Source organism: Porites lutea, chromosome 6 (genome assembly GCF_958299795.1).
Source record: "Porites lutea chromosome 6, jaPorLute2.1, whole genome shotgun sequence".
Classification (NCBI taxonomy): Eukaryota; Metazoa; Cnidaria; class Anthozoa; order Scleractinia; family Poritidae; genus Porites; species Porites lutea.
This window is the reverse complement of record NC_133206.1, coordinates 2,403,385-2,415,866: the sequence shown is the minus strand read 5'-3', so window position 1 is coordinate 2,415,866 and position 12,482 is coordinate 2,403,385. Positions and strand designations below refer to the sequence as shown.

At 38.2% G+C, this 12,482-nt stretch overlaps 1 protein-coding gene across 3 annotated transcripts in view; it reads right to left on the bottom strand.

Annotated features, from left to right (window-relative positions):
- Positions 1–8,686, bottom strand: part of LOC140940306 (regulatory-associated protein of mTOR-like) — a 31,655-nt gene extending 22,969 nt beyond the window's left edge. For all 3 annotated transcript variants that reach the window (XR_012166339.1, XR_012166338.1, XM_073389234.1), the window contains exons 1-12: positions 8,380–8,686; positions 8,182–8,284; positions 6,179–6,261; positions 5,845–5,922; positions 5,209–5,289; positions 4,900–5,046; positions 3,376–3,539; positions 2,914–2,973; positions 2,479–2,579; positions 1,765–1,909; positions 1,380–1,455; positions 239–424 (exon numbers count right to left, since the gene is read on the bottom strand). Coding sequence is in view for 1 of the 3 variants with exons in the window: in XM_073389234.1 (XP_073245335.1) it covers positions 239–424; positions 1,380–1,455; positions 1,765–1,909; positions 2,479–2,579; positions 2,914–2,973; positions 3,376–3,539; positions 4,900–5,046; positions 5,209–5,289; positions 5,845–5,922; positions 6,179–6,261; positions 8,182–8,284; positions 8,380–8,538 (1,383 nt within the window). In the remaining 2 variants the exon portion in view is untranslated. The remainder of the gene's footprint in view (positions 1–238; positions 425–1,379; positions 1,456–1,764; positions 1,910–2,478; positions 2,580–2,913; positions 2,974–3,375; positions 3,540–4,899; positions 5,047–5,208; positions 5,290–5,844; positions 5,923–6,178; positions 6,262–8,181; positions 8,285–8,379) is intronic.
- Between the last annotated feature and the right edge of the window lie 3,796 nt (positions 8,687–12,482).

Sequence of the window (12,482 nt, the reverse complement as noted above, 5' to 3'; positions counted from 1 at the left end):
TTGGCATATTCAGTCAAGCATGACCCTCTATGACAGAAAATAAACATCTATAACATGAAAATTCTCTTTGTTCTGAGAATACCAAATTGCATGTAATTCAATGTACAGGTCGACACAGACATCTTTGTATTGTAAACAATTGTCTTTGATCTGTCTCTCTCACGATGTCCAAATGAGATCTCAAAAATCCCTGACATGCAGTGAGAAGCCACAGTTAAGATTTCTGAATGACGCTTACCAGATTGACAGCCCAAGGTCCTAAATCTAAGAACCTGCCAAGAAGATCCAGGGCTCTGAGTCTGTGCACCTGACTCAACAGAACCTGTAGAACTATTGGCAGTTGTTCAGGTGGGTCCCTGTACTCTGCACCCATGGCCAGCCACACCTGAAATGCTGTGAGCTGTTCTGTGAAGAATGGGCTATGCTGAAAGAGGACAGTAACAGAAAAACATTAGATATGACTGATTGATTGGCTACGGCAAATGATCCCGAGATTGAATGGATCAAAGTCAGATTAACTTATATAGACATAATATTATCCATCAGAGACACTGGGGCGATAAAAGCATTCCTTGGAAAGATCTGGATAGGGACTTGTGAAAAAGTTCTATTAGTTGGATCATAATGCATCAAAAGTCCATCTAGACAAATCCTGGTCCAGATGGGATTTAGCAGTTCCTTCGATGCATATAAAAGGGGGTTTAAGATACCACGACGGCGACAGCCAAGAAAATGTCACTTGAAAAGAGAATTTGTGTTCTTTCAAACTCTATCGTAATTACTCCAACTCATTTACTTTGTCAAAAGCAAGCGAACTCTATTTGAGCCAAATTCCTAAGAACCATATTCAAGTTTTGAAAAAGAAGGAAAATTTAGCCGTGTCTTGTTTACGTCCTGCATAAAACATGAAATTAGGCATTTCCCCATCGTTGTCGTGCAGTGACAGCAAAGAAATGTACAAAAAAGCATGATCACGAGCAGAGTTGTTGTTTTGCCTATTCAACCAATTGCCTTTTTGAGGTTCTCATTGTCATCCCCATCGTGACATCTTAAAGTCCCTGATAGTCAGGGTGATCTTGGATCATGAAGCCTGATCAGGATTGTCCCAAAGGAATGCAGCTGTACCCTATTACGGTGTAACTTTCTCATAACTGAACTTTTGTCCTAGTTAGAGGTTGATAACATTCTCAAAATGAGGAGTTCCACAAAACGAATGATGATTTCATTTACCAGCATGCTGTATGTCTAACTACTAATATAGGTATGGGCTTTCCAACTTGGCAGCTGGCAGGTACATATAGTGACAAACTGTTTGACTAGCTCAACAACACTTACTGTCTAGAGCCATAACTCAAGTATTCTTGGGAAAGCCAACTTACCTTGAAATTTCCAGGATTTTCAATAATGTCAGGTAACTGGGAGAGGCAGATATCAACTGCTAAATCCCATGCTTGCCTACAAAGTTAAGAGAAATAAAGCAATCTATATATATGGCAAATAAACAAACACTAAGAACATTTAAATATTATTGCCTGGGTTTGAAAGGCCAGATAGGCAGTGTAGCTGGTATAAGCTCTTAGGGCATTTGGCATGAGCATGAATGGAAGATAACATCCCAATTACCAAACTGGGCTAGTGGTCTTAAGCAGAAAACTTCATTCTACTGCCTTACATTGCTGGGTTTCTGAGAGGGCCCAAATGTCTTAATTACAAACAATGGGTGCAACTAATAAAAATACCTGTAGCACTGCTACCTATACTTACCACATGGGGTGCATGTACGTAGGGGGGAGTCTGGGACTTGAAATGGGTGTACAGTTATATGACCTCATGACTCTCTCAGCAAGAAGGAAATTCCTGAACAAGCTTGCCACAAGTAAATCCTGTCTGAAGAGCTTCTGAAAGAGTTCTGTGACATAAAAAACAGGTACAAATGAGATAAAAACTGAAAAACAAACCACAATTTATTAGAGTATAAGGCATGGCTAAATTTTTCGACCAAAACTTCAGTTACTCTTTAAAGACTCAAAAGGACCATATTTTGTAATTTCAAAGATCTCACCAAGGACCCCTATTTACACATGACAGCTGCCAATCAATTTAGTAAAATCTGGTGACAGCATACAAATGCACAATGCTGTTCTTTCACACAAACAGAAAGAATCATTTAGAGCTCGGGGATCCTCAATAATTTGTGTCACAGACTGACTTTGATTAGTATAAAAATCCCATTGCTAAAAAAAAAAAATTGCTTTCATAATATTATTTATTATTTGTGTTTTAGCTCAAAATGAAGGTTAATGAGGTTTTAAACCTATTTTGATCTTTAATATCCTTCCACTCCCAGCCCTAATTGTCAATAACAATGAACAATAATAAAGGGCTGGACAGTAGAGGAAATCAGGAGTTAATTTAGTTTGAAACCATTGTAATTAATAACATCAATGAGTTAGCCAACCAGTTGTCTTTTCAGTGTACCTCTTGGTAAAGTGTTCCATGCAATAGTATCAGTCACAGCTGTAAAGATCCAACTGAGTTCTCCTAACGGTGTTCTCCTGTCATTCAGACGACCGGGAATTCTGTTGAGACAGAATTAATTATTAAGGCATCACATTCAGACATTCAAGGCAAATTGACTAGACAAATTTCATGAAAAAGCCAAAAACCATGCAGAAAGGATAAAAATAGTCTGAACTAATTTTCAACATTGACAATGATAATAATTTATAAAAACATGAAGTTTTTCAAGGGCTAAAGCTTGAGAGATGTCCCTTCAATTTTTTAGGTCATTTTCGAGAGTACTCCAAAGTTACTGCATTATATTGCAAGTGTCTTGTTGACAAAAGTAACATTGTTCTGAACTCATTTCTAGCAGTTCTTGTCTTGCATCAGTTTGTAAAATCATACACTTACTTTTCTATTAGTTCAAGGGTAACACCAGGAACAAGCTTGCTACTTTTTTGCCCACAAAACCTGAAAATGTAAGTGCACAACTAAATTAATCCTTGTGTAATTACATGAACATGTAGCATAGAAGGGAAGGAAAGGTCGCACAAAGAAATCAATAACACGAATGAAACTTGATTCATTAACAGTGTACAAAGAAAGTCATGCCCAATAGCCTCAGGGGCTAGTCGATTTTGCTATTGGGCTAGTGAATCCTGTTCTTAACTTGCCCGGTAGGAAAGTGAAATTGTGGGGGGGAATTAAACTGATCAGAAGAACTGTAATCAATTTTTCAGCCTGGTTAAAATGACTCTTAGGATAGTAGATGACTTTCTTTGCACAACCCTGATTAAAGTTCATTTTTAGCATATTTTTAGCATGGTATAGATTAAAAAGGTTACTTCTAGCAAGGCCTTAAGAAATACTCACCATCGTAAAGCCACTTTGATAGGTGTAGTCAGACAGGAAGTAAACAAGTCAGCAGGAAGTTCTGGATTCATTGGCAGTAGCTGGTTTGCATCACATGATGCCAGTTGGATGCAGTTCTTGACAGCCAGTGGTACTGGCATTGGGGTGCCCTGTGCCAAGCAACGCTAAAACAGCATAATAGAAAATTGTGATAAGCCTGTTGGTCATCATCAGTCAGTCATCTGAATCATTAATAAATTATTCTATTTTAACAAACTAAATTTTAAAAGCCCATGTTTTGGTATCATCATGATGCTATTAAGACTAGGTAGCAAATAATGAAATGTATATGAATCAGTTTCAAGCCTGTTTACTTGCACGCTTCAAACCAACCTGAAAAACACAAACTGATTCAGTCAACACCAAAACATCTTCATTTAGACACTGTTCAACAGCTGATTTATATCAGGGTGCTTGCCCTTTGGGCAATCTGTTGCTGAACTTTACCGGCCAGGAGCAGTTGTGTAGGCCAACCAACCCACTTTTGGCTAACATCTTCTTTGCCTTGGCAAAGATTGCTTGTACATCAAACTTTGCTATAGCAATTAAACTGATTGATCCACTAGCCCTGGGTTATTAGACAGTGGTTTCGTCACTCCCTGTACATGTCACTGTAACATGTTCTTATAATCACATAAATACATTTATTATTCAATCAAAATATTTCTCCATTTCTGATTGGCTAAAATCCCACAGATAATTCATCATAACCAGTTTGCATTATGTGACAAATGACATCAATTCTAAAGTATAATTGCCAGAAAACTAGACAGTCAACCAGGAAGACCTGGGGACGAGGTTGAGTGGTTATGGTTGTGGTTGTGAGTACAAAATGGCAGAACATTTCACTCGTTTGCAAGGAAGAAATAAGCAAACTATTGGCTAAAGACATAGCAAGAACAGTAAGAATACAACTTGATGGACGGCATCTGCTATTTGGAGAATATTTGCAGAATTGACCAGCCCTTTTATATCTCCTACACTTGCTGATAAACATGCAATCAAAGATAAACTTAACGTCGATGGAGGCAAGCATGTTCTGCCTTGTTTTTAAACTAGGAATTATTTTGAGTGAATAATAAAACAATTATTGAATTTGGCTTTCATATCATCTGAAGAATAATTATGGAGATCTCAGAGGGTGTTATCTGCCTCAGCCGATAACACCCTTGTTGATCTCCATAACTCTTCAGATGACAGTCTCTGCCTTATCCAATTATTGTTATAATTAAAGTATTAATATTACTAAGCCCTGATGAAGGCATCATGATCATAGTATTATTTTTGTATGTTTATGCCAAAGTAAATTGCTTATTGTCATTAACTTTATTACATGTATTAATGTTATTATTCCATGAGTGCACGTTGGATATGGAACAGTGGATGGCCAACTACTGGACAATAATGCCTCACATGCAAAGACTGAAAGTGGAATAAAAATATTAAGTAAAATGAAAATATAGTTCAACTTTCAAGAGCTCTCACCTCCTGCTCTTGTTCACGTTGAGCAGCAAACTGAATGAATGACTGAACAATGAGTCCCGCATTGTTACAGTCATAAACAAAGATTGATGGACTTCCCATCCAGGTCTGAAGGTCATACACTGACAGTGGAATATACTGGGTGTAGCTCTACAAAACATAATTCATACATTTTGGTACAAAACTGTAACTTCATGACTTGACGTTTGGAAGTGGCATAGGAGAAGCAGGTAAATGATTAATTCAACAACACTTCTGTTTTAAAAAAACAAAACAAATCAATGAATTAAAATAGACAAAGCATCTTCTTACTTTGTTGAAAACCCATATCTCTCCATTAGCAGTTGCCCTTGGAACTCCATGCCCATTGTAATGAAAAAGCACTCTCTCTTCCTGCAATGGAAAAATTCAGTAATTGTGAAATAACTTATGAATAAAAATAACAGAGCCTACTCGATGTAGTAACTAGGTAATCATTTGGTTGGAAGAAGGGTCAAAATGGGTGGAACTAATGATATAGTGGCTGGTTATTGTTAGCTTTGGGTATGAGTGGTAGCTCAAAGTGGATTCAGTGATTGAACATTTTTCTTTAGCCATTTAAATATGTTAAAAGAAAGACTGTTAATTCAGAAGGGTGACCAGATTTTTTACAGTGAAGACAAGCTTCACAAGGTTTAAGGTGTAATTCACCAGCAAGATAAGGATGTCAATTCCACGGCTGTGCTCTAAGGAAAATTAACAGGAGCCCAGTGCTCTTAACCTGTAAAACCTTGGGTGCCCAGCATGATTTGTATGAAAAATCTGAGACTTTCTAGTCACCAGAGAGCCAAAGTTGGGTGTCAGGAGCCACCAGGCTTGGCTAGAGCACAGCCCTGAATTCAGTGAAGCTTAAACTGTCAAAACATATTTTAATTTCCTTAGACAAAATAAAGCTGCAACACAACTTACCTTTGCATTTCGGCGAAGCGATGTACAAAGCTTCTTCACTTCATCCACTGTAGGATCAAGACTCTGCTTATAGCGTGCCTAACAAAAAATCACCACTTTTAGGTCACATTATTTGATGAGCTTACAAACAAATACTTTGGATTATTATTCCATGCTGCAGCTCAGGTTTTGTTCAATATCTTATTCCACCTATATTGCATCTGACTGAACAATCCTGCCAAATCTATTACAGAGAAATCTCATAATCTGCAGCACAGCAGACCTCCAAATCCCCACAATACAATGTACTATTTTACACTACAAGAAGCCTGTCTAAGATAAAGGATAAACTTACCCTTGCCTGCCAGCGTTCATACTGTTCCTGTAGTTTATTTCCCACAGTTTCTAAGGCCTTCTGAGGGCTCATAGACAGAGGATCTGTTACAAGTAAACTGTGTTAATAAATTTGTCTTGGATTATGAATGTAAGTTATCTACGGCCACATCCAAACCAAGGCATTTTCAAAAACCTCTGTTTTTGTGTTTACAAAAACCATGATGTTAATCTCCACATCCAAATCGGCATACTATCTAAAGTAAGAATCCAAAATTAAATTGCAAAGCTAAAGATACTCTTTCATTTTGAGAATATTTTCAGGTATATACATGTACGTGCAAGCAGTTTATATGAACTCTGTGTCTTGAGAACCTTGCCACTACATTTCAATGATAGACCTTTGTTTGCAGAATTCTCAACTTCTGAACATTTTCAAAAGTAGTTGTTGTTTCTTAATGTCTAACTGTGTGCATGGAAGACCAAATTTTACCATAACTAAGCTATTTCTCGCGCACTGATTGGTCGAGAGCTATGTTTGATACAATTATTACAGTCCATGGAAAACCATGGAAATGACAAAATGGTGGCACAATTTGTTTTTCTCTTTCTCGCCTGTCCACTTCCCCGAAAAACTTCAATGGAAATGGACATCAAAACCTTCAATGTCATTGTGAAAAACAAATTGACAACAATTTTCCATGGTCTGTACTCTGATCAACCATTTCTATAGTCTATATTCGTACAGTCCATAGAAAATTGTTGTCAATTTGTTAAATGTGTGTTCAGACATTATGTGTGGACACGATCTAAGAAGAAACAAGACATCCCTAAAACCAAGGCAGTTTCCCTGCTATTTCGAGAATTTTTTCTTCACTGTCTTTGAATGATTATTGATGGGTATAACCTTTAATAAACAGTTATGGTTGCTGGCTTAGTATCCTAGCCTTTGGAAGTATGTGAGGCTGAGGTTGATTTTGTTTTGATTTAAAAAAAACTCCTTTCCTTTCTATGGGAATTCTGATGAAAAAAATACTAGTTAAAATGCATAAGAATAGCTTGATTTACATAACAAAGCAAGAAGGGTTGGAGGTAATGTTATTGACATGACAAGGTCAACTTCAACCTTGTTTGCAGCTAAAACTGAAAAACTACTGCTATTTTCATTTCAGACAGTTGCAAAAAGAGTTGCAGTGACTTTTAAACAGTTTTAAGTTGAATACCTTTTCTAATAATTGTTTATGATACAAAAATATATAGGATAAAATATCCTCAATTTTACTCTAAATATATTTATATATATTTTGATGCTTTATTTAAAAAATTACAATGTTAAAAATGTTTTGGTTAAATTTAAAGTTTTCTAGTGTTCCAGTTGAGCGATTTTTGGTCTTTTTGATTATAAATTAAATACCTTTCATGACTAGAAGATTCTACCCTGCGAGCAGAGTCTCCCGACTTATCTAGGAAGATCAAAGGAGACTCTGCTCGCAGGGTCAGAAGATTCAAGAAAAAGTTTGAAATATTTGTTTCAAACAATTTCATAATAACTCAGCAATCATACTAGCCAAAACTTTCAAACAACTGCAACTCGTCACTGTATTATGTGATCAAATTTGCACGATTCTTCGTAATTAAAAGCGAAAATACTATTTTGCCAGAAGCTAACACAATGATAAATGAATGTACAAATGATTTGAGAGTACCTACAAATAGTCATGACCCAAGAACACAAGTAATTATTAGAAACGTTGCGTTTTCAGAATTTGCACAAAATTAAGTAAAAAATGCTACCTGTCAACAACCCCTTTACTATCTTGAGGATAAAAATTAGCTAGCGTTATTACCACAAAAAAGGCGAAGTGACTTTTCACTTGCATTTTACCACATCAAAGTACAAAGGTTACGTACAAAAATGTACATTTTAAACAGCTGACGGGGAGGGCTTTCTCTCGAGGAAACTTGAAAAGGAACGTCAAGAAATAAGCTAAAATAATCTCCGAATAAGAAAGATATTTTACTGACCAATCCAGCATTCCATTCTGGCACAAGGGGAGGTTTTTACGACGTCGGGGGGATCCACGCCGATGTTCAAACACAACACCAAAGCTACGCTCACGGTTTTCATCTAAAATCAAAATCACGAAGCTACATGATTAGAATAAACCAAAGGGCAAAGTGTACCACACCATGAAAAGGAATTAATCCCTTAAAATAACTCACTCGCTCTTTCATTCGCCATGTTTGTGCCAAAGGCCTCGATCCTTCGATCACCTCCTTGTGTCGCTTTTTCATAAAACATAGGGGTAGTTGCCAATCTACTATCTCCCCTTCATCCTCATCGCAGAAGAAATCGTCGTATTCTGTGTCATCAGCTGACATCTTGGAAAACTCTACTTAGCGACTCTTGGAAGTAGAGACCCCAAAACACTAAAAACATCCATTTTCAAAGGCTTCTGTTATGGTACATATTGGTAGTAAATGTGAAACACAACGTGTTAGCCGGTTCTCTTCCCAGAAACACTCATCGACTGCGCATGCTTATGTTTATGTTTTCATCACTGCGAAAACAAAAATCGCGGGCCCTACCAGACCCCACTCCGTCTCTTCACATCTTCGAGATTATTATGCATTGTACGCACTCAATGTCTTCTCATTACAGGGGCACCCAGCGACTGTTTTCTGTAAAATATCTGTTCGAAGACGCAAATATTGCCTAGAATTTTCTTTTGCTTCAGGACGGCTAAAAATTTCTAGATGAACGTTCCAGTCATGTACAATTTCCAAAGCTTACCTAATAAATTCCCTACGATTTTCTGTAGTTTAATTTTTCATATCCTAACCAGTTTACACTATTTTTATTTTTATTTTTTTATAGAAAACGGAAACCTAAAATTTTCGGATTCTAAAATGTAATTGAGAGAGGAATCACAAAAATTCTCATTTTCGTAAAGCGTTAAATTGCACCTACAATTTTCGGAAAAATAATACTGAACCCCTTGTAATTTCGAAAAGACTCAAGTTCCCCTTGGATGACCGAACAGATAAAAATGATGTAGCGCTGCTTAGAATGCATTTCTAGAGATTTAAAAACACTCTGGATAGTCTAAAAAGTGATTTCAACATATTTTGGAGGAAACTGTCGTTGGGTGTCCCTGTCATTGGTTAAGAGCCACAGTTAATTTTGGAAATCAGTACAGCCTACAGTTATCTGCTGGCAGATAAAATTGTTATAACTCAAACTGCCAGCAGATAACTGACTAATCTGTATGCAGCGCGCGCAGTGATTGAAGGGCCAGGGCTTGAACATTTCTTTTCTGTGTTCCGTGCGGAAAAATTTCATGTGGACGTTAAAGAGGGGCCGGGGAGGGAGGGGAGGTCTGACCTAAACGTCCAGTTGACGTTAAGCGGGGGAAAAGTGAATATGTCGACGGCCCCTGATAGGATTCAGGTAAAAAGGTCTTGACAGAAACCGGAACAGGGCCGATGCGCATAATTCGAGCTTGGGAAACATTCAATTTCTCTGTCTCCTATCTGGTGGTCTATCTGGTGCTTTTAGGTTTATCTACTACAGAGAGCACTTAAATAAATAAATAAATAATAAATAACGATTTGCAGGTAGCACATCCACATAGTGGTTCTTCGTCTACCTGATTCGTGGTCGAATTGGAATTTGGAAATGTTGGTTTTTGAGGAGAGGGGAAAACCGGAGTACCCGGAGAAAAACCTCTCGGAGCAAGGGAGAGAACCAGCAACAAACTCAACCCACATATGGCGTCGACGCTGGGATTTGAACCCGCGCCACATTGGTGGGAGGCGAGTGCTCTCACCACTGCGCCACCCTTGCTCCCATTGCTTCCAACAGTTCGGCATTCCCTACAAAAGGTGGAAAACGCCGGAGGTCAAAAAGTACCCGTGTAACATTATCCCGGAACCGGATCGGAAAGAAAAACTTTCGGATTAGCTAGTGCATGTAGACCGTGTAGACGGAGCCTTTTTACTATATTAAAAGAAGGTTTAGCCGACTGTTGTTTTTGAGAGGCTACTGTATTTGTATTAGCCTGAATTTCATCCGATTACTTCGAGTCGTTATTACTCCTGTTGAGAGGAGAAAACGACTCGAAGCAATCGGATGAATTTCAGGCTATATTTGTATCTGCCCTGGGGGATATCAATCCTAGTCAGGAATTTTTTCATATTTGAAATCAGGAGCCGATCTGTTCACACCATGCCAAATCGCAAAACAGGCAACCCACAAAAACTAGGATCACTCATCGTTTCTTGGCAACGTATCGAAAACTACTTGATAAAAATCGTCTCGATTTAATTGCCTCTCGACTACGTATTCCGCAGTCCAATCGAAACCGTCTAATCAAGTAGTTTTCGATACGTTGCCCAGAAACTTGAGTGATCAAAAACTATGACTGTCTTATGGTATGTACCGCAATTTTATCCCGGGGGGTACTTTAGGAATTTCAGGGTGGTGATGTGCCGCTGGGACCCTGGAACCCTTAACCTATACCAGAGCTAGTTCAGCTAAATTTTGCTACTCTATACTAGAGTAAACTCCCCAAATCCTCCCTATCCTATCCTTCAACCAACTGATCAGTTTCCTGAAAAACGATACCCTATTCTAGACCCAAACTCTCTGATTTATATACCCTATCCTAGAGTAAACTGCTTGAAAACCATACCCTTCACAGCGGCACATACCTATATAGCCCATATATGGCAGTACCCACCCCCCCCCCCGGGAATTTTATATACCCATTAGATCAATATAGAAGTATTTTTGCCTGAAAAATATTGTGCATTGTCATTCTTGTACCCGAAAACAGCGTATTTTAGCGATTTAGACATTTAATTCAACAAGAAATTCAACCGTTTATAAAAGTCATAAAAGGGTCCGGCGCCCGGGACATCACGTGAATTATATTAGCCCGACTAAACGGGAAAACGTGAAAATCACGAGAATTTTTTTGGCAATCCACCGCTACTGTCTGATAAGTTACTGTAGACCAAATAAATAACTCGACCCTTTTTTCCACATAGTGGCAAAATATTTACAAATATATGACCCTATGGAAATAAATTGTGACGATTAAAACTTACATGAAGCCGTTTAGTCATCGCAAAAAGGGTAACGAGTGAAAGAAGCGAAAAAAGCACTTCGTTTGAAATTATGAAAATTCAAAACTACCGACTATACAATCGAAAGTGCCAAGAAATATTGTCTCAGAATTCTGTCGTAAAAAAAACTGAAATTGAAAATTAGAAAAAAATCATTAGATTGATCACGATTGCCGCGAAGCACCGCCACTCAAATTCACCGGAATCGTGGGAATCATATCATTTTATACAACAATATCATGAATTAGCACGATCACCCACCGAAAGTAAACAATCACTTTACTGACAGTTTGTGATTTGGCCTGACTTGAGTTCTATGATAAAAATGGTTGCAGGAAACAATGTCTAATCTACACTATATAGAAAGCCACCTGAGGACCTATTCGGTAGGTGACAACGTGGAAAATCACAGAGTAAGGGGACACAGAATGATGTTGGCTTCTTTCTTTATCTTGCTCTCCCAGAGGATCCGACCTCGATCGAAAGCGAGTTTGCAAAAATCTGCGAGCAAATGCGGCAAGACGCTTCACAACACTAACCTGCCTGCAGAGTGTCCGGCTTTTCTCACTGCACTTCACCAGTTGTTGACAAATAAAGATTATTTTAAGGTGACTCAGGCGCGATATACCTATAATGCCTATTTCGGCCAAACAAACAAGAGTATATGGGGGAGGGGTCAGAGGAATGACTGTTCCCACAGGCATTGGCTTAAAATTCACCCAACCTCCCGTGAAACCTCCGCAACGATTAGTAATATTTGCTCGCAATCTTTTATAATATAAGAAGCTGTAGAGAGCCCCCGAAGCAGTTTGTGCAGGTTCCAATAGCTTATAAATAAAAAAAAAAATCTTTTTTTATGGGAAGCTTTCGAATACTTATTGCGGGTATTGTGGTTTTCAGAAAGGTTCGTAGCCTGCAGACCTACTGTAGTTGAATTGTTACTTAAACAGGGACGTTCGGTTGATGAGTGATGAATGACACTTGATCAACCACTGATACTTCACGATTAACATTCATGGGGCTTCATTGCCGAAGATTGATAGGACCTGTGTTTGCATGTTAAAATAATGATGACCTGGAAGTGCAACCAAGCACGCAACAAAACAGGGTGTGGCAAACCCACGTGAAGATTGAGTACAGTTAAGGTTAGATGTGTCTAGAACATTCCCGAGTCACTGTTGAGTCATACTTCTGAG